Source organism: Colossoma macropomum, unplaced genomic scaffold, assembly GCF_904425465.1.
Source record: "Colossoma macropomum unplaced genomic scaffold, Colossoma_macropomum, whole genome shotgun sequence".
Classification (NCBI taxonomy): Eukaryota; Metazoa; Chordata; class Actinopteri; order Characiformes; family Serrasalmidae; genus Colossoma; species Colossoma macropomum.
The window spans coordinates 18,316,877-18,338,642 of record NW_023494806.1 but is presented as its reverse complement, the minus strand read 5'-3'; the positions used below and the strand labels follow the sequence as shown (position 1 = coordinate 18,338,642).

The 21,766-nt window shown below is 39.9% G+C and overlaps 1 protein-coding gene across 2 annotated transcripts in view; it reads left to right on the top strand.

The window, feature by feature from the left end:
* Window positions 1–21,018, top strand: part of ssh1a (slingshot protein phosphatase 1a) — a 65,067-nt gene extending 44,049 nt beyond the window's left edge. The window contains exons 4-15 of one of the 2 annotated variants that reach the window (XM_036597916.1): window positions 2,071–2,135; window positions 3,500–3,621; window positions 5,856–5,924; window positions 7,588–7,653; window positions 10,528–10,722; window positions 10,828–10,921; window positions 11,787–11,915; window positions 12,048–12,094; window positions 12,459–12,605; window positions 12,915–13,115; window positions 14,444–15,104; window positions 15,342–21,018. In XM_036597916.1, the coding sequence (XP_036453809.1) occupies window positions 2,071–2,135; window positions 3,500–3,621; window positions 5,856–5,924; window positions 7,588–7,653; window positions 10,528–10,722; window positions 10,828–10,921; window positions 11,787–11,915; window positions 12,048–12,094; window positions 12,459–12,605; window positions 12,915–13,115; window positions 14,444–15,104; window positions 15,342–16,370 (2,825 nt within the window). In that variant the 3' untranslated portion in view covers window positions 16,371–21,018. The remainder of the gene's footprint in view (window positions 1–2,070; window positions 2,136–3,499; window positions 3,622–5,855; window positions 5,925–7,587; window positions 7,654–10,527; window positions 10,723–10,827; window positions 10,922–11,786; window positions 11,916–12,047; window positions 12,095–12,458; window positions 12,606–12,914; window positions 13,116–14,443; window positions 15,105–15,341) is intronic. The other variant, XM_036597917.1, reaches the window with a different exon arrangement.
* Window positions 21,019–21,766: the final 748 nt, after the last annotated feature.

Here is a 21,766-nt window from a genome sequence, read left to right as displayed (position 1 = left end):
GCAGGGACATATGCATCTTGTCCACAAAGGGCAGGTTGTTTGACTGAAACCAACTGATTGAACCAGTAGGCGTAAAAGTGCTTCAGCTTGTGTGGAATGAAAATGATTCATTTTGCATGGAAGGTGACGAGCTAGGAAGCATTATGTCCTTGGGACATCACTGTAGGGAGGAAACCCAAGAACTAGCCTATGTCATTGTAATTACCAGTGAGAAAATTCAGTTTTGAACAAACACAATTAATGAACTCACAGTTATTAAAGGTGGCATGATTATTAGAGCATTCAACATTATAAGAGCAATATTTGAAATGAATTTGAAATTCGTTAGTGTGCAGATCTAATGCTCTAGACACAAGCTGATATGTTAACTCCAAGCTCACATACGAACCACAAGCTAATAAGCTAGGTACAATACAACTTTGACCACCCTGTAGCTACACCTTTGGGGCTATGAGGAGTCATACAGTACCAGTTGTGTGTTTGGACACATCTAATTGTATGTTTTTCATAATCTTAGGCATTTTTTGAAACATTCTGAAAGACTTGTGCTTAAATGCTTGTGGTTAGTTTATAAGACCAAGTGTTTAATTTAAAAATAAATGCCTCATTTAGACCTTGTTGGCTGCTGAAAACAAGTTGTTCAGCAGCCAACAAGGTCTCAGAAATTGTGGAGCTTCTTAAGACAGTTGGCTCTCAGGTGGTTCCTCATGTGGCTTCTTGAGAGAATGCCAAGAGTGGGGGCTACTTTAACAAACCTACATATAAAATGATTGTTTAATGTTTTTCTTAATCACTAAAAACTGTTCATGCTAATTTAAATCCCAGATAACCATAAAAGGAGAGTACCAAGTTATATGATGCCACAATGGGAATGCATTTGGACATCAGTTGTGGCCAAACCTGAAAGGGAAGTTGTTTTGGGTGGGATCTCACTTCACACCTCATCATGCCAAAGAATAGGAGTCTTAGGTGACAAGAAGCGAAGACATTTTTTGCGTTATTACACTACACTAGCACAGTGTCAGGTGTAGCTCAGAAGAGGATAGTTTTCCCTTTTGAGTGTTTGTTCCTCTCAGTGTTTCTTGCCCATGCTCTTAGAGAGTTTCTTCTTTTGAGTCTTTGGTTTCTTCCTCATGCTCTAGGGAAGTTTTCCTGCCGCTGTCTCCATCAGTGATACTTATTAGTGGCCTAGGCATAGATTTTTTTGAAAGCTGCTTTGGGACAATGATTGTTATGAAAATTGCTTTTTCAAATACAGTTGAATTGAAGAGAGAACAGAATAACTAGTGGATAGTGCTACCAACAAGCTGTTACAGTGTATAAATCCAGTCGCATTAGATTGTCTTGCTATTTTCCTTGCAAAAAATAAGGGTATTAGGTGGTTCTAGGTCAACAAACAGCTAATGATAGCAAACTTTGTGGTTTGTGAGTGACAAGTGACTGATTTTTTTAATACGATGTGAAGCACCACATGGAGCTAGTTCATGACTAACTCACTTGCATTTAGCAGCCTGAAGATTCGCCTCAAGAAGTCACTATTAGTTAAGTAGCTTTTTGGTGCTTCTGAAGAGTGGTGCTTCACATCAGTGATACTGTTATCAGAAAGAAGAGACCACAGCAGGCTTTGTTTTCTATTAGCTCACACAATGTTCGCAAATTTGTAGCATAAAGTTTACCTAATTCAGTTTGTGTGTATGTATGTGTTTGTGTGTGGCTAAAGTCACTGCTAGTATAAGGCAGTAAATTGAACATGAGGTGTGTTGCAAGTACTTTTCAAAAGTTTGGGTGCCAGGCCAGCACCCCAGACATGGTTGTTTTTTTTTTCCCCCCCCCAAATGTTAGCCTGTTGCCTTCTCACTCATCAAGGTGTGAATCATTCATGCCTGTCTTTTCCTGTTTGGCCTCACCTCTGTAAATCCTGTTTTTCATTTTTTATTGCTGCTGTGTTGGTCTAATATACAGAGTATGTCATGCTGTTGAGCAATGCTGCTGTGTTAAAGAGGTTGAGTTGTCAATGTCTTGTTTCGTTTTAACAGTGTGTTTTTTCTCTCGCTCTCTGTGTCTCTGTAGGAGATTTACCTCAGCACTTGCAGGTAATGATCAACATTCTTCGCTCGGAGGACCGAATCAAATTGGTGAGCACACCCTCAAACACCCATACTCACTCATGCCTGGCCGCATTTTATTGCCTGCCAGAGGCTATGTGTGTTTCGTTGTGTTCATTAACGGATGAGAACATGCTTCGGTGTACATGCGTTATTGTGGAGTGTTTCCATGTGCAAGTATGAGGCGCTGAGTGAAATTGGAACTGTGGCCAAATCCACTTGCCAAATGCACTTGTCTGCACCCTGTGTTCAGTGGGCAAATTTTCACAAGTTCACATGTCTCCCACATCACTCTTATGTCACTTTATTTGATCAATGTAAAGGAATGATTTGGCTAAAACGACGCCCCAGTTGTAGTTGATTTTGATCTAGTTTTCTCCCCATTTAATTGCCAGTCCGACCTAATAACTAGATCTCCCCCAGTCACACAGTGCTACCAAGCTAGGAGGGTGAAGGCTAGTCTTGTGGGGCCAGATGTGATCTTGTGACAAGTACGTCTAGGGACAACATCTGAAATTTGGGGCTAAATGTGGATGAGGTAGACTCATTAGAGAGGAAACAAAATGAGTGTGAAATTTCTAAACCAATCGTGAAGGTGGAACTCAAAGTTGGGCACCTATTAACATTGTCTAATGACCAACAAACCTGTCATTAACCCCTGAATTTAATGTTAGCCTGGCTGAAAAGTCCCCCCCCAAAAATCAATATGCAATAAGTATGTAGATGTTTGATGCTTGAGCAGGAAAGAACATTTTGTTTGCTAATGTTTCCCTAGCTAGCTTGCTATGTTTGTGTTATTGCTTGCTCATTAAAAGAGCACAGACTAGAGGAATTTGGGAGTTTTACAGGGGCTGTAAATTAAAAGACCTTAAATGACCAGGGCCCACTGACCAGTCCACATTTTTACTCTAACCTATGAAGAATTCATCCAGTTTGCATTGTAGTCCAGGTATACTCTTAAAAATTGCTTCTTTAAACGTTCTTTAGAAAGAAAATAGTTCTGTATAGAACCATGAACACTCAAAGAGAATTAAATGATTAAAGGGTTCTTTGCATCATGGAATGGTGCTTCAGACTGATGGAGAATGTGTTGCATCTGTTTCTATGTAGAACCTTTTTGAAATGGGTTCTATATAACACCAAAGAGGGTTCTTCTACTGTTATGATGTCAAGCTTGAATCAATAGAAAAACTCTTTTTGGTGCTATATAGAGCGCTTTTCTAAAAGGATATAGAACTATATATAGCACATTCTTCATCAAGCTGAAGAACCCTTTCATGATGCAAAGAACGCTTTAATCATGCAAAGGGTTCTTTGAGTGTTCATGGTTCTATAGTGTTTTGAGTGTTCATGGTTCTGATCATTAGTATTGGTTATTTATGTGTGTTTATCAGGCAGTGCGGTTGGAGAGTGCTTGGTCAGACCGAGTACGGTACATGGTGGTTGTTTACACCAGCGGCAGACAGGACACAGAGGAGAACATTTTGCTGGGGATGGACTTTAGCAACAAAGACAGGTGAGCTCACTTGCACATCAATTTAGAGTCACGCTTCAGGAAAGATAGCATGAGCAGTTAATTTCTAGCTGCTTGAGCATTTTTGCTAGTTCTGTGAAAACTGTAATTTACACAGGTTTGTACTGGAGCTATGAGGCTAATGTAACTAACAAGTAATAGACTTTAAACACTGCTAGTTATGCTGTGGCAATACACAACAGGTCTCGTTTATTTTCTATGGGAAGTGTTACATTCGTCATAAGTGTTCTGATTGCTGTCAAGACAATGACTGCAGTCTTTTAAGTCACTGTTAGCTCTTAGACAAGCCTTTCGTTCTTAGATAGCGCTGCTGCTACCACAGCAAGACTGACCACCTGAGCTTTGCTACAGTACATTAATCCCTGTGGTTATGTGGTCATCAAATGCACGCTGTCTGACACTGTGGTTGAACACACTCAGACAGTCTTAGTCAGCATGGTGAGAACGTTGATCTGGAACAGCTGCAATAACAGACCAGTAGCAGCACTTCATTTGAAGTGATTCACTTCAGATGAAGTTGTAGGAGTCATCACTGATTTGGATGTGCATTACTTTGATATGCCTTTTCGTTACCATGACTGGATTTGGCACTAATTCTCTGTGATGGGAGTATCACTATCAACTAGGGAGATTCTCACAAAAAAAAGGTTTTCTTCCTGAGATTTGAGTCTTTATTCTCTAAACTTGCGTCAGTGAAGCTTCACGTTGCTAAAATTGAGCTTGTGTGATGGGGTTTGAAACTATAGCAGGCTAAGCTACTGCTACCTGTAAAAACAAACAAAAAAAAAAACCTTAGATGGAGCAGAAACAAAAATGAACTCCCGCTGTAACATTAATAATCAGAAAATGAACTAGGGAGATTTTCATTTTATCAACAATTAATCCATTAATTGAACAGTGCCAAGGAAAGTACAGTGGAGCTAATTATGCTTGTGCTAGCTTAGCAGTCTCATAGCTCAACACACCGAAGAAAAGTGTACGTTCTGTCTTTCACTTCACTGTGACTCCAGTACTACTTGCTCAGATTTGAGGCTTTATGCTCCAAGACTTGCCAAGTGAGCATCTGAGAGCCAAAATTGAACCTGTTTTGTGGGGTGTGAAGCTGTTATAGCTAGCCCACTAAGCTAACTCTCCAGCTTCTACCCTGCTGAAAAAAAACAGCACAGACTAGCATGTATTCCATGCTGTTTTTTCTGGCAGGGTAGTACTAACTAGGAAGGATAGTGGAGCATGACTAGCTTAGATGACAGCTCCTCACACAAAACAAACAACGATTTGCTCCCTCAGATTTGAGTCTTTGTCCTCTAAACTTGCATCAGGGAAGCTTCACTGAGCTGGAATCAAACTTGGGCGTAAGGGTTTGACACTGTAGCATGCTAAGCTACTGCTACCTGCTCCTAGAATAGCTCTACACATGGAATTTCAGTGTATTAGAAAAATGTGTAAGAAATTTGACAGAATTGGTTTCCTGTCGCCACATGTTTAATCCTTTCAGTAGCATATTTTAGTATGTTGGACCAGTTTATGTGTAACGTACAAAAACAAAGCTACATAGTGCCTCACAAATTGTTTTTTTAAACCAAATTACTGAGAAGGCCTGTGCTTTCAGTGGAAAAATGTGAACTCTGGGCTATGGCAACACATTTGACACAAATATCAACCTGTATAATCATAATAAGCCATCCAAAAAAACACATTTTTGAGTGCATATAATGTTAATAAAGAGCACATAATACATAATAATAAAAGGGCATCTGGTGCTTTAAAATGGTGGTTATAAAATTAAAACAAGCTTTGATTGCAACAACAGTTTCATAGTATCAATGTAAAATGATATGTTGCAAAAGACATTTTACATTTTGATACTTAATATTTGCCTGTGGTTTTATTATTTTGTTTTAAAAATTTAGCACAGCATTAACTCCATAGGAACGAGATCAGTTGAGTCAAAGTGTGAAAAAAAAACAAGGTGGAAAATTGCACTTTGCCTCAGCAATAATGGTTGCTGGAAGAAAACATCTGATTAGCTCTCGAAATCTATTCCTCCAAGCCAAATTCCAGTAGTGTCACTATTCGTCCAGGCAGTATGGTGGCCTGGCAAGATTCTTAAAAGTGTGCTAAGTTTAGGAGGGAATATTTGGAGAGTGAAATCAGGATCTCTGCTCTTTATCACTGATTTAACCTCTTTTGTAACTGTGTGACGTTTTTCTCCACAGTAAGAGCTGCTCTATAGGGATGGTACTGCCTCTCTGGAGCGACACGAAGATCCATTTGGATGGAGACGGGTGAGTGAGCTCTGTTGTATTGCCCCCTAATGGTCAAAGACAGCAAATGCAGCTTCAGGGTGTCAGAACATTCTAGCATCTCAGAGGACTATATAGACTGTACATCAACCCTGAGGCTGATATTTTTGTATTGGAAACACTTTAAAGGAATGATTCATCAATAAAATCAAATGTACACTGTTTTGTAACTCGCTCCAAATGTAGTTGATAAGCCAAGACATTTTTAGCGTCTGAAGTTACAAGGAGCTACAAGGCTAATGTAGCTAACAAACTCCATTTGGGTGACATTTTATATTAACCTTGTAGCTCAGTGCAGAACTAAAGAAGCAAACTTCAGACACCATAGATGTCTTTGCTGATTGACTACGAAGGGTAACCGTTATGCCGTAACATTAATATATGTGATATATGAATAATATATCACATATATTACACTATAAATTAGACATTGGTAGGCAATATGATATGTGATGACATCACAGTATGTCTTTCTGAGTATATTATGGGTATGTCAGTACTTCTAAAACCCTAAACAACTGCATGCATCATAAAAAGACATATTTAGAGCAATTAAAAAAAGTGTTAACAAACATGGAGGAGAACACTCTGAAATTCTGTTAGGTCCCAAAAACTATACAGCTGGATCGTTTGAGGCTGGACTGATAGCCAGTAGGAAAAGCAGAGTCAATTTTTCAAAGCCAAAGTTTCTGATACATTGTACCATGGAATAACAGCCATAGAGAGCCCATAAACAACAACAAACTGCATTACCTGCATAGTAACAAAGAGCTCGTTGCATGTTGGCCAGTTTCATTTGTTTTATTTTTACCAGTTTTGGTGTTTTTCCCCTCCTTTTCCCTTGTAAATTGTTATTTCATGAACATTGAGTTAAAAAGAAATGTACTTTTAGCCATATTTAAATGTGGCACTACTCTTTTGCTTGTTTTAACTTGTTTGCAGACTTTAATACTGTAATACATATGTTTCATTTTGAAAATATGTTCAAGTATTATGATTAGGGCTGGGTACTCAAATTTGATGCATTTATGGTACCCTCTGAATTACTTCAATGCTACGGAGTACAAAAAAAAAAAACTGAATTCAAGTTGCTGGTCTTAGCATTTGTGACCCATCTAGACTGCTGATTGGCTGCTGGTCGGCAGTTCAGTATATTCTGTATGCATGTTATTGACATCAGTGCCTCTTGATTAGTCTGCGGTCCATTCCGATTAATATACCTTCCTGCACATTACACTCATTTCTGGTTTAAGCCACACCCACTTTTGGTTTATATTTAAAAAGAGGGTAATGAATGAAGTAACTATCAGGAACTGGTATTGAACTGAAGGTATCAGTATTGGTTATTAAATATTTAACGATACCCAGTCGTATTCATGATATTGTATTTCTGCCATATTACCCATTTATAAATTAAATTGATTTATATGTAGCATTCAAGTTGGATATGAGGTACAATAGGATGTAGAAGACTACATAAACAATGACATGAGCTCATAAAATCAGAAATGTTTCTTACATTGTTTAGAAGCCTTTTGTCCTGATAATTAGCAGGGAAACAAGCTTAATGGCGGTGTAATGAATGTCTTAATTTGAACCGTGGGGTGGAGATGACCTAGGTTGACCTCTCTGTTCTTTTCTCCAGGGGTTTCAGCGTGAACACAGCAGGTCGCACACACATCTTTAAACCTGTGTCTGTACAGGCCATGTGGTAAGAGAGCTAAACACACCACACACACACGTGTGTATATATATATATATATATATATACACACATACACTGCAACTCAATAATGTCTTCTGGGTTTGTCAGACACTAGAGGGGGTCCAAGATGAATGGGTTCCTATGGAGCTTTTGTGCAAAATTGTAGTTTATAAAGCTCAATTTTACAGAAAAATGCACCAACTTTCTAAACACATCAGTATTTTAACTCTGCTTTTATGTTTTTTGAGTGATTTTGAACTCCAGATATAGGGCTGTCTGACAGTGTCTCATGTACGTTCATGATGTCCACCACTCAGCCAATGAGCTGATCAGCTCACCAACCAATCAGCACTCAGTAGCAGTAATGTTGACCAATCAGCACTCAGTACTCAGTAGTAGTAATGCTGCCTTCATACTGGCCAAAACCTGTTAGCAGTAGAAAAACGTAAAGATTCTGGTAGGTTTTTTGTCAGTTTCTTTAAAGAATACATCCTTCTACTTTCCAGAATCCACATCTCCCTTAAAAAGTTCCGTAAGAGTAAAAAGTTAAACTTTGGGTTGGTCACTTAAATACATTTCTAATTTTCTGTCAAATTTAATGGCCTCACATGAGGTGACTGTCTTCTTTTCTACATTTCATCATGTTCATCATTAGTTTGCTCCCCCTTAAGTAAACTGTAAATCTGCCCAGCCTGAACTCACAACGTACAACCAAACCATATTGCTCCGGTTTTAAACTGGAAAAGCTTAAAGCTTGAGTGCATTTCAAACTGCTGAGGAACTTTAGATACCTTTGACTTTTAGTTAGTAGTTCACCTTGTAGACCCTCCCTAAGGCCTCTACCGCAATTCAAACCTTGGATGGCCCTCCCTCTCCTTCATTGCTTAGCACAGCGCCAGCGGACGTCTGTTAGGTGACATAATTCTTCTCCAAGCGCATTGAGTTGTCCAGTGCTGTTGCGTTAGCGGCAGTTTAAAAAAGATGCAGCGTCTCAGAGGAAAGCTCATGCTAGCCTTCACCTTTCCAGTAATAAAATATATCTTCTGCTTACAAAAACAAATGTTTCAGTGAGCTATGAGTACTTGTGCATACAATGAATACATTTGATTTCGTAAGGCTAAAACAGGTAGAAACCAGACCTAGATTAGCATTCATGTTTCATAGAGGCCTATGTGTTCATGCTCAGATTGAATGTGGTTTTATTTATTACAACATGAAAGGCAAAACCTCTTCTTAGCACAGCTTTCTCACTCAGAGGAGCTTGGGTTTCATGTTTGTCTGTCTCTGTCGCTCTCTGTTTGGCCAAACAGTGAGGGGTTTCATTTGAACATAAAGAGGCAAACAATAATAGTAGATGAGAAGCAAAATTGCTTTCATACAAGTTATTGTGCTCGTTCAGAAGCCTTTGTTTGGGTGGCTGGGTGTGCCTGTGTCCTCTGAGCTTTATTTGCGAATGAATGGCAAACTGAAGCTCCTCTGGGGTCTGGAGTGGTGTGAACACACTGTTGTTCAAATGCTGTGAGGACCTGTGGGAGACTGGCTGAGAATGATGAACCTAGTTTTTCTGCTGCCATCTGCTGGTGAAGTTGTGTAATTGCTGTTTTGTATAAATGTAAAGGCCTTTGCTCCTTATGTGCTTTTCTTGGTCCTATTTGGCATTCATCATCTGAGCGGGAAAAAAACTAATTTTTTTCCTGAGAAAGGACAATCTTTGCAAATAGCCAGTGGCAGTAGTTGTAGTCAAAGGGGAATTCCACTGATTTTTAAAAATTTGCATGATTGAATGGTTAAGATGTAAACAAAGTCATCCATAGTGGTTTGACGTGAAATGTGGCGTTGTGGAAAATTATTCACAGTGGTGGTGATGGGAACCCAACATCTGAAGTGCTTAATGCCTCTTAAAACTCCCACAGAAAGTTATTACTTATTAAATGCCTACTAATACGCTGCCTAATGACTGAGTCAGTGGCGGAGGAGAGAATGTCTTTTCAAATTTCACACTATCTTACCATCATCAGCATTACATGTAACTCAGAAGACAAAAGTTTGCATGCCCCTGGTGAAATGATATGTTTTGTTCATTTTCTAAGTGAACATAAATAGAATAAATTTTGCACATTTAAATGCAGAATTACTGCTTATTTGCCGAGTGTAACATGGGAGAAAAAACATGTTATGGGCCATTTTATATTTTTTGTTTCATGTTTTCCAATAAATAATTCCAATAAATGTAGGTTCTTCTCTAAAAATGGCGTATATTATGTCGTCTTCTTTGAGTCCACCCACCGTGGAAGTATGCTTTAGGATGAGTAGGTTTAGGTTTTTAACTTTACTTTAAACTTAACTTTTTGTTTTTTCCTTGTATTTGCACACCTCAGCTGAGATTTTATCTCAGTGATGTCTTCTTCATGGGTTTGTCAGTGTGCCTTGCTTTATAGTAAAGGGTGTTGCAGGGTTGGTTGGGTGTATCCAGTATTCTGGTTGATTGCTATTGTTTTTTTATCACCGCAGAGTGGAAGTGTTGGAATAGGTAGGGTGATGAATGCACTTGTCAGGTGAAGATATTAGCTTGCTGTAATTACACTGCAGCACATTAGCACATTTAGTAATTGAAAAAAGTAATTGAAGAAAAAATTGGTCTGAAGCACATCTGACATTGCAGAATGTTCAAAATGTTTAGTGCAAATACACATTTTCACCAGAGAAGTCTTCAAATCCCCCAAATCTTATATAGTGCAACTTTAACCTTAAATATGAGCAAAACAGTCACACTTATTATCATTATCGTATTATTATTCAGTCATCAGTTTTGAAGGGTATTATTTGGTAATTACTATACATTATTATAGTTAAACCTGAGCTGATGTCCTCTTTCCTCAGGTCGGCCCTGCAGGTGCTGCACAAGGCATGTGAGGTTTCACGCAGATATAACTATTTCCCTGGCGGGATGTCTCTGACCTGGACAGGCTACTATGAGAGCTGCATCTCCTCAGAGCAGAGCTGCATCAATGAGTGGAACGCCATGCAGGACCTTGAAACAATGCGACCAGACTCACCTGCCATGTTCAATGACAAGTTAGTTCTCTTCTCTTCTCTTCTCTTCTCTTCTCATTTAGGGAAAATCCCACTCGTCCTGTGTGTTTTAACTGCTCTCTGGTGTTCTCCATGTTCCTCCTCCAGGCCCACAGAAAGAGAGCGAACTGAATGCCTCATTAAAACCAAACTCAGAAGTATCATGATGTTCCAGGACCTGGAGAACGTGACATCCAAAGAGGTGAACAAAAACACCCACATTGTAAAAAAAAACAACATATGTAACCACATTTCTGGCGTTAACTTCATAAAATCTGGATTAATTCACATATCATCTGCATTTCATACATTAACAATTGTCATCAACAGTGTCAGTAATGAATTGTGTTGTAACTAATTGTTATCTAATTACCAAAATATGTTGATAAAAAGATTTACTATAATAACTACTTTGTAGATATAATATGTACAATAATAACAATAAAAAACAATAAGTATATTATTCATAATGTGTGCATTTTAAAGTAATATTTTAGTAAAGTTATATTTTATACTATATTTTATACAGTATTATAGTTTTCACCATATTATTTAACACTAAATAATACAGTAAATACATAGTAATAGTAATAATAGTAATAAGAATTCATTATTCTTATTTTTTCATGCTTCTACTATAATAATAGTAATGATAATAATAATGATTGTTATTATTATTATCATTATACAGTGCACTTATTCCCAAGCTATTAATTAACTAATTAATTCACATAATTTTAAAGAAATAAATACATTTAATTTATCTATTTATCTGTCTATCTTTCATGTTGTTATTGTTATTAATAAGAAGAATTGATCAGATCTAATGCTTAATTTAATGCTCAGTTTACTTTGAAATGCGCATTATATCATGTACTACTATCTAGAATAGTAAGCATATATTTCACATATTATAGTAACCAGTTAATATTAGAAATGTTGTTATTATATTAATATCTTGTCTGCCAGTTGTTGCAAATCCTGAGTGGAGTTTGGAGTCTGGTTGGAGTGTTGATGATGTATCTGAAGTGTTGTGCACTGTGTGGTGTTCTTTTTTTCTCTGTTAGATCCGTAATGAGTTAGAGCAGCACATGAACTGCAACCTGAAAGAGTACAAAGAGTTCATTGACAATGAGATGCTGCTGATTTTGGGGCAGATGGATAAAGCCACGCTTATATTCGACCACCTCTACCTGGTCAGTGGATGCATATTTAAGCTCTTTTTGCTTGTCAATAATTGTTACTAAACCTGTGAAACTGTGAGACTTAATTTTGATGATTTTAATGTGTTTAACTGATGAAATCCAAAATATTTGTAATTCCTTTAGGGCTCTGAATGGAACGCTTCCAATCTAGAGGAGCTGCAGGAGACCGGGTGAGGTTCCATTACATCTGTAAAGAGGAAAAGTCTCTTATTAATATGTCACTTCCAATATGTCATCTTTCTAAATTTAAATTTCAGTTCTTTCCTCAAATGCAACAGTTTATATATTTGCTCAAACATAATTTAAGGTCAGTATAAAAGTGGTTTGCATCTTGTTTAAACAGAATATTCTAGTAAGGTTAATCAAGCCTGTAACAGCAAAACATTCAGGTTAACATACATTACCAGTAGTACTTTTGGCCAGTAATGAAACAAATACATACAAGTGTTCTCTTTTCTAGTTCTGCCATGCTCATAAATTGCTAAGAAGCCCCCTTAGATAAGGTGAACATACTTCATTTTGCTTTATTTTTAGGGTGGGCTACATCCTAAACGTTACACGAGAAATCGACAACTTTTTCCCTGGGACATTTTGCTACCACAACGTCCGAGTATATGACGACGAAACCACGGATCTGTTGGCCCACTGGAATGACACGTACAACTTCATTGTCAAAGCAAAGTAAGGGACACGCTCAGAGGAGTTAGAACTACGTTCAGCATGCTTTCATTTTTTGGAACACAGCTTATACAGTTGTATGTAAAAGTTACACAGGCTATATTACATGTTTTACTTCTTTTTGGTTAAATTCAGCAAATAAACCATAATTGTGCATTTAAATGTGCAGAAGTTTGTTATCTGTAATGTAATTTGAGCAGGTTACCCAAAATCTATCTTTTTATCTATCTATCTATCTATCTATCTATCTATTAATCTATCTATTACAATAAAACTTGTTTTTTTTTCACATCCTTCTCTCTGATTTCACAGGAAGAACCAGTCAAAATGTCTGGTCCACTGTAAGATGGGCGTGAGCCGTTCAGCGTCCACAGTCATTGCCTATGCTATGAAAGAGTATGGCTGGTCTCTGGAGAAGGCCTACAACTTTGTCAAACAGAAACGCAGCATCACGCGGCCCAACGACAACTTCATGCGACAGCTGGCTGAATATGAGGGCATTCTGGATGCCAGGTGACCACTTGCTCCTTTGAAGGAGAGAATTATTTCAGTGTAGAGGGAATCGGTGCATTCACTCACAATTAAAAGACATGTACTGGGTTTTACTGGTGTTTTATTGAAACTTACTATGCATTACAAATGTCTGCGTATGTTTGATAGCCTGTTTTGTAGTGTTGTAGTCAAGACCAAGACCTGGACACATCAAGTCCGAGTCAAAACCTTTGTATTAGTCGAGACTGAGGCCAGATTAAATTTTTTCAGTATAGAAAAATAAAGAGAAGAAAGGGAGAAAATCTGAAATTAGTTTGTGGTCCATTGTAAATTCCTTATTATTTATTATCTGTGATATATAATAATAAATAGTATTATATTTTACAGTATATTTTGTAAAACATAAAAATCCATAATATGTTGCCTAAAACATTATTAATTATTATTACATTGTAATCTTAGGCCAGCTATACATTGTAGCTTTTGGAAGTAAATGATAGTGAGGCTGTTCTCTGTATCTTCTAATCTAATACTTATTCAGAATCATCACCTAAAGTCAACTAAACATAAACCAAAAATATGTATTCAGTTTGCTTAGTTTATTAATAAATGAAAGCATAGTTATAAAAACATTCTGATTTGCCCTCAGAGGATGTTTGAGCTTTGGAACCAATGAACATTAACAAACAACTGTTCCAGTTAGGCTATCATGGAATGATCAGTTAGATCCTCACCTGGCAGTGAACAGATTTAAACATGTAGAGAAAGGATGGTTTTATTTTGTTTAAAGGTATTGATCATATTCAATAGTAGTGGAAAAAACATCTTTTTAAAAGTTTTCAGTTGCTTACAGTGGCTGATCTCAAGAGCAGTTTCTGAGTCCACCTTACCTCAACACCGAGACAAGACCAAGCCCAAATTATGTTGACATTGAGACAAGACCGAGACCGGACTCAGTAACAGTAACAGTAGTAATACCCAGCACTGACACAGATTGATACAGTTTACCTGACAATGACATACTGTTATCTAAGAAAAAGTACTTTGCAAAGTATTAGCATTGTATGTTTGTCCACTTTCAGATACGCAATGCTTTGCGCAACATAATTGATGGAGTGTAAGCGTCCATTACATCATCAGCCTCGTAGCTCCAGTGCAAAAGTAAAGAAGTTAACTTCAGAGGTTGACCATGTCTCAAATACCTTTAGGGTCAGGGGAAAATTGTGTAAATTAGATTTTTTACCAAAATATCGCTTTAACCAATCCAAATGTGAAATGTTGTAAAAAAAAAACAAAAATGTGTGTCTGTGTTTTGTAGCTGAACTGTGCACTCTGCATTTCTTCTTTAGCAAGCAGCGTCACAACCGCCTGTGGCGCCCAGACGCTGAGTGTGACCACCCAGACTGCCAGCAGGCTGCCGCGTCCTGCTGCAGCGACCCTGAGGGCGTGACCCCCGGCACAACCCCATGTTGCGAGGCTGCAGCCCACTCTTCCCCACTCGCCCTGGAGCTGGACCCCGCTAACCCCCAAAACTACAACTACTACTTCCGCCGGCTGTCTGACTCTGCACTGGACAGTGATCCCTCCACTCCGGTCCGTGCTCCTCCACTTCTGGACGTGGATCGTGTCTTTATTGAAATTGAAGATGTTGAGCGGGACGCCCTCCTGGATGATGAGACATTTGAAGGGCGGGATGGCCTCCCCCTGCCTCGCTTCGCTGTACCCGGGGAGGGCACAGCGGCCCAGACCTGCTCGCGGGGAGCAGAGCCTCTGGAGGAGCTTCGGCTGCGTCTGGAGTTCAGTACGGTGGAGGAGGAGGATGAAGAGGAGGCACAGAAAGAGCAGGAGGAGATGGAGGCGTTGGCCGAGGGGGGGAGGAGAGGTGGAGTAGGAGCAAAAGAGAAGGAGGAAGAGTGTGAGGAGAGCGGAATTGATCTGGGAACCATGAATCACCTCTGCAATGAAAACTCCAACAACAACAATCACCTCAGAACACGGAACAGTCTTGCTGTGAGTTCAGCAATCATTTACCTCTAAAGTGTTTTATTTACTTGTTAAAGTTGTTGAACTCTGGCTTTTTTATGTCCTGAAGTTCAGTCTTAGCAGTTTAGCAGTTAGATGGGACAATCAGGTCAAATATGTTTAGAAACAAATTTTAGGGCTATTTTTAATTTAATGAAAATATAGAAGTGCACTGTGACTGTGTTTACTCTTGATTGATCTTTCTGTTCTCCTGTTCCTTTTTAGGAAAGTATCCTTAAGAAGCAGATGGGCAAACCCAGCTCCCTCCCCACTCCTAAGCCCAGCCAGAGCACTCTCTCTGATTCTGGTGGACAAGTCCTTGCTCCTTCACCCCTCCGGAATGTGCCCAGCATCTCTGTTGAGGTGCCAGCCTGTGTCAATGTGCCAGTCATGCCTGTAGTGCCCAGTCTGCTGAGGGCTTGTGGCCCTTGCTGTGACTGTGCTAAGTGCAGCAAGGCAGCCTCCAATCCGTGCCTTGATTCGGCCATCCTGGACATTCAAGAGAGCCAATCACAAAAGCTTCACCAGGGGGGAGAGGACAGAGCATTGCAGCAGGCAGTCGAGGGGACTGAAGGTTTAAAAGTGAGAGACAGGGCTGGGGAGAGGTCCACAGGCATAGCCAGAGATGGGGGCTCGACCCTGGGGTCAGAGAGGGTGACAGTACCCAGCCACCCACCACAGCAGGAGGCTCTAGCACACCTCCAGAAGTCCGGCCTGGTCCGTCGGCGAGCTGAGCGCTTGGAGAAACTCTCGGGTCTGTTTCAGGATCGCTCAAGAGATCACCCTTTGATGAGACCAGATCATCCTTACGCCGAACCTTTCGGGGCACAAGCGGATTTATCCACAGATGGCGCAGCTGTCCCACTCACGAACGAGGCCTTGTTAGCTGTCCTGGGATCAGGAGGCTTGACACCGGTGTCTTCACCGCACGGCTCCACGCTCACACGCAGTTCCAGCAGCGACAGTATCCGGAGCGTGCGGGGCAAGCCGGGCCTAGTGCGTCAGCGGGCCCTGGAGATTGAGGCTCGCATACGGCTTGCCGGTCTCACGGTACCCTCGCGCCTCAAGCGCTCCAACTCACTGGCCAAGCTGGGCAGCCTCACCTTCTCTTCAGAGGATTTATGCTCTTCAGCATGCTCCTCGGATGCCGGGACCCTGCTGCTCCTCTCACTGTCGCCAGAGCCAGGGCACGCCATGAGCCCGGACTGGCTCTTCAGTCCAGGGGGGACAGGCCTGGCTGAGCCCAGAAGCTGACTACAAGGCTTAAGGATTCCTGTGAGATGATGCCTGGGGAGAGTTTTGCAGCACAAGGATTTCCTTTATGGAACATTTTCCTCTGAAAAGTCCTCAGAGGGAACATGTTCTCACAGCTGTGGGAGGAGGACGGTACTGTACATGAACTGAAAAATACAAAAAGACGTTTAAAAATGCTATGAATATGCTATTCAAAGAAAAAAAAGAAATAGCCAAATATTTCGAGAGCGCCCTCTTGGTTGCAAGCGGTGGTTCCTCTGGTCCTGGAGGACCCCTGTGCTGCATATTTTGGGGAATTCTCTGTTGTAATACCCCATATTCAACTAATCCACCAATTACCAAACTCGCCCTGAGCTGGCGAAGGAGGAAAATGCTGAAATACGCAGAGCAGAGGTACTCCCAGACCAGCATTGGGAACCACTGGATCAAAGGCTTTTGTTGCATGGAGCAGAAGCTGAATGTGTGTGACAAAAAAATATGTAGAGCACTTGCCGCTCATTGGCCAAACCCCCAAGGAGATCATCGCTTTGGCTCAACCCCGCTTCCCTTCCTACTAAAACTGATCTGCCATGTCTGAGGCAGAACCAAGCAGCCATATTTCCCAAGGCCACTGCCCGATGAGGCAGGAGAGATTGTTACCTGTTTTTTCCATTCATCCACCCATCTATGTCCTGTCTCAGTGTGGATCACATATTCCTGCTGACTTTGAACAACAACTTTGAATCACACTCCTTCCGGACAGCCAAAGGAAAAGGACGTCCGGATCATTGCCGGTCACTCTTTCTGTGCTGTGAGGCTTCTAGAATGTTGGGGAGGGAAAAATAGACAATTCTGTTTCAATCTCTGTGCTGTTCTCTCAGTCTGCCCGGTACATCCGCAGAAGTCGCTGGAGATGCTTGGCTGTATTTTGCTCTGGTCTGCAACCCATAGTCCATTTAGTACTGAATTTTAACACTGCACGCACGATAATGGTTAGGCTTTATTGGAATATTATGTCAAAAACACTAGGGTGGGTAAGTGTGTCTGTGTGTGAAGATTTACAACCTTCCTCAAGATGTTTTGGAGAGCCGTTGATTGACTTGGACCCTTTGTTTTGGTTCCTCGTGGTGCTCTTATTTGCTTCAATGTGAAAAACCATCGCTGGGGATGTGTTTCCCAAAACAAGAAACATAGCACAAAGATCTTTATTAGCTAACAGTACATTTCACTTCACAACTAATGATGAGAAATAAGGTAATCTGAACACTATACTTTGAGGCTAGAGCTTTGAGGCTCTGGCAAGCAAAGAATCCAGAAACATTCTCCGCTCATTATTTGGCAACAGTTCTCCGTTTTCTTTGGAGAGAGAGATTACAGCCATAGAAAGCCATACTCCAGTTAGCCATTAATTTCAAGGCTGGTTCTCGAACATGATGGATGACTGGTTCCGTTGTCTCATTTGATATTTATGCATTGGTATAGTTGGAAAGAGCTGAAGGAGAACCAACTTTCTTCCGTTGACCAGGAACGTTAGTTGGGTTTTAGGGTATACTCATTAGCTTCCATATTGAATTTCACGTTAAAGCTGATTCAAATCTTGGAATAAAGAGAGAGGTTGATTCTCGAAAGAGTTACTTCAAGGAAGATTTAGACTTTTTCAAGTGAAAGCTGAAAAAGTCTGGTGCACAAACACTGTTAAGTTTGTGACCTTGGTAGTGTCCCTCCATTTCACCTCTCTTGTCCCTTTCACGACCCACATTTGTCAAGTGGTTTAAAAGAAAGAAATAGTTTAGCAAAAATTCCAATTTACACCATTTGTCCCTCGTAAAATTATGATGTAGTTGATCAGCCGAGACGTGCCTGGTGTCCAAATTTTTCTTTTTTTAAGTTTAGTGCTGGAGTTAGGAGGTTAAAATTGCCAAATAACAACAAATCTTTGCAAATACATCCCCAACATTTTGCTCAACTCACTCCAACTGCATGAAGGTCTTCATTAAGGTAGGATGGACTTGTCAACATGGTTTAGGACACAGTGTAACTTAATCTGAACTATAAAAAATGAACAAAACTTCACCGTGTAACTGAACACATGCATTTTAAACAATGGATGTTGACTACTCTTCGCGTGCAAGCACGTCATGCAAGCATATGGACCTTAGATTATGTTGTGTCTGTTAATAAACATATTTTTTTTATTTTTAAAATGATAATCAGTGATTAGTAAAAAAGAAAGAAAAATACATGATTTGCATGCATGTAAAGGGAAATCAGACCTCTAAAATGGCTGCGTTCAGTTACGTGATAAAATTTCATTCAGTTTTATAGTTCACAGTAAGGCACACTGTGTCCTAAACCACAGACAGGTCTGCGAAAACTTACTGACATTTTGTATGCAGTTTGAATGTGTTGAGATGTTGAGGATGTGTTGATGAGTTGTAGGAATATATTTGCAGAAAAGACTTAGGTGACTATTGACTTCTAAAGCTTTAGCCTCATAGCTGTAGCACTAAAGTAAAGAAGCACAATTTAGACAAAACATATCTTAACCGATCCACTACATCTGGGATAAGTGGAAAATTGTGTAGATTTTTTGCCAAACCATTCCTTTAACAGTAGTGGTGTCTTACCGCAGAGTTCCATTTATCCGGGAATGAGTTTGGAAGTTGTTGATGTTGGTCAAGATCACACATGACCTGGATCCATCATGTGCTTGCGTGGGTATGTGTGCATATCCTGAGGGTCCCATCTCTGAAGGTCTGCCGCTTATCACCCCCCTCTACAGTATAGTAATGCATTTTCTCACTCCCACTAACGTATGCATTACCAATCTATATTATGCTGGTTCTTTCAAGTGAATTCAGCAGGTTCGTTCCCTTTATTTCCAGATCAGTCGGCCAATTGCGACTCACGTTGAATTACTTGAGGTTGTTTTTTATTATGCAACACGTTTCAACTTTTACTTACTTTTTTTAAACTCTTATTTTGTACATTCAACTATGCTGTTACTGTGTCAGCCGTGTGCTTCTGAAATGTGAACTGTGTGTGCGTGTCTTGTATACAAGTGTGCATATGAGCGTGAGCGGCATCTGTGCGATTACTGTGAAATATTTATGAGAAATCGAGGAAAAAGTCCTTCAGAGTGTGTGAGTGCGCTAGTATTTAGCGATGAGGTCATGAGCAGGCTCATAGAACACAAACATCCTCCACTGTAATGCACACGCATGGCAATGCACTGTACATAAAGAATAGAGATATATGTATACAGTCCTCTTTAAAAGTTAAAACATCTAACTTGTCTTTAATATATGAGTATGTTTTCTTTGTAGGGTTGTATTAACGTAGTGTAGACTAAGCAAGTATACTATGAGGAAAAGAATATCATATATGCAAATATGCAAAAAAATTACTGTATAGGCTCAGCCATCTAAGCATTGACCCTATTATCAGGAGATAATGAGTTTGATCCCTTGTGATGCCACAGCCATCTGTAGTCAGGAAACCAATAGAGCCTAACTGGCCTCGCTTTCTCTGGGTGGGTAGAATGGTACTCCTTCTCTCCCCATCACTCAGTGTGATGCTAGCAATGCGAGCGTCTGTTAGCTGATGTAATTCTTATTTAGCACTCTCCTTGGTCCAATGATAGTTTGAAAAGATGCAGCAGCACTTTTTGTGTCTCTCAGCAGGTATGTGCTAGCCTTCACCCTACCAGCTTGGTAGTACCATGTGAGGGAGAGACCTAGCTAGCTGGTGGAACTGGCTACAAGTAAACTTGGTAGAAAATTTAGGTTAAAAAAAGACTATATAAAGCAGTGGAGCAGTTTTTTAGTTATTATATATCAGAAATATTTTTGGGATGATTATCATTTTTTTTAAATTCGAGTAGTCATGAAAGATTAAAAAAAAGTAATAGTAAATTAGGATTTTTAACACGCAAATTAGCTTTTCTCCAACATTATATGTTGTCTTGTTAACAAAGTATGATATGCCTCTATATTCCACCAGAGGGCAGTGTAGCGCCGTTCTAATCTGTTTCGTCCACAGACGGAAGCATAGAAAGACTACTGCAGATGTCTAAAGGCTACCACACACTGTATCTCTGGTGCTTGGTAGCAGACAGTACAAAGCACAGCTTCAGCACACCGGAAGTGGTGTGGAAAAGCACCGAAAAACAAGAAGCTCAAGCTCACTTTACACTCATAGATTTAACGTAATAAAACTCGCATTCTTTACAGAATTTATCATGTTTGATATCAGCAAACTAACTTTTCACAAACTAAGTTTTCAGGCTAAAAGTTATGGAGTGGCCAGGCTAGTGATGCTGTCTGAGGTAACAGGTAGTTTGCATTTGTCTGTTTTAATACAGGTGTCTTAAAGACTTTAGCTTGACACCTTTCTTGTCAAGTCACCTACATTGGATTTGTGGTCTGAGTTTTAAAAAGTACAGCAATCTAATTTTGATTGAACTGCCCTTCACTGGGATATTTATACATGATATTAATGTCTTCAAAGCAAATATGTTTAGTCTTTAATAAGTAAATTTATTACAAACTGACAAAGAAAACATGCTCATTTATTAACAAGTTAGGAAAAGCTAAACTTTTGATGAGTGTAGGTTCCGAAATGGCAGAGGTCAACTGACAATACCTGTGTCCTGATGACGACTTCAAAACAGGAGGCATTTGGATTCCCTCAGTATTCAGCTGAGTCGGGTCACCTCTTGACTTGAATTAACTCCTCTTCATGTTTGCTGATGTGTCCATACATATCATGCGCTCTCTGGCCTGAAGAAGCGCTACTGTACGCCTGTATGGTGATTTAATTGAATCTTCCTACTGGTCCCCAAAAAGACATTAAGGAGCAGTGTTGTATGTTTTCTTTGGGGCAGCAGTTCACACACTGTTTTTGGGCAGGTAACGACAGATTATCACCAGAATTCTGGTTGACACTACAAAGCTAATTCTTTTGTTTCCACACAACGTCTGAGAAATCTGTTGTCGGTTGGAGTTTACAAGTTTTCTTTTCCATGCTCACGATGTGGAATTGTGTTTTGGGCATTTGGGCATTTTGGTGATTTTTTTTTTTCCCCCCTAAAAGTGCACTGACTCCTAATGTAATCAAGGACACGCAGCTGATCGATGAGTTTACCTGTTGTTTACAGTTTTGCATGCTATAGGATCACAGAAGACTCTTGACAAAAGCTGTTATAAATGCTTCCACTAAGAATGAATGAGTTCTGACTGATGAGAAGAATAAGCCCTTACTTTCTTTCCGTAGACCAGTGGTTCTCAAACCAGTCCTCAGGGACCCCCGTACAGTACACATTTTTGCTCTATGCATACATGTTGTAAGTTAGGTTGAAGGAGAAATCTGGAACATCCCGCCGGGGGGGGGAGTCCCTGAGGTCCATTTTCAGAACC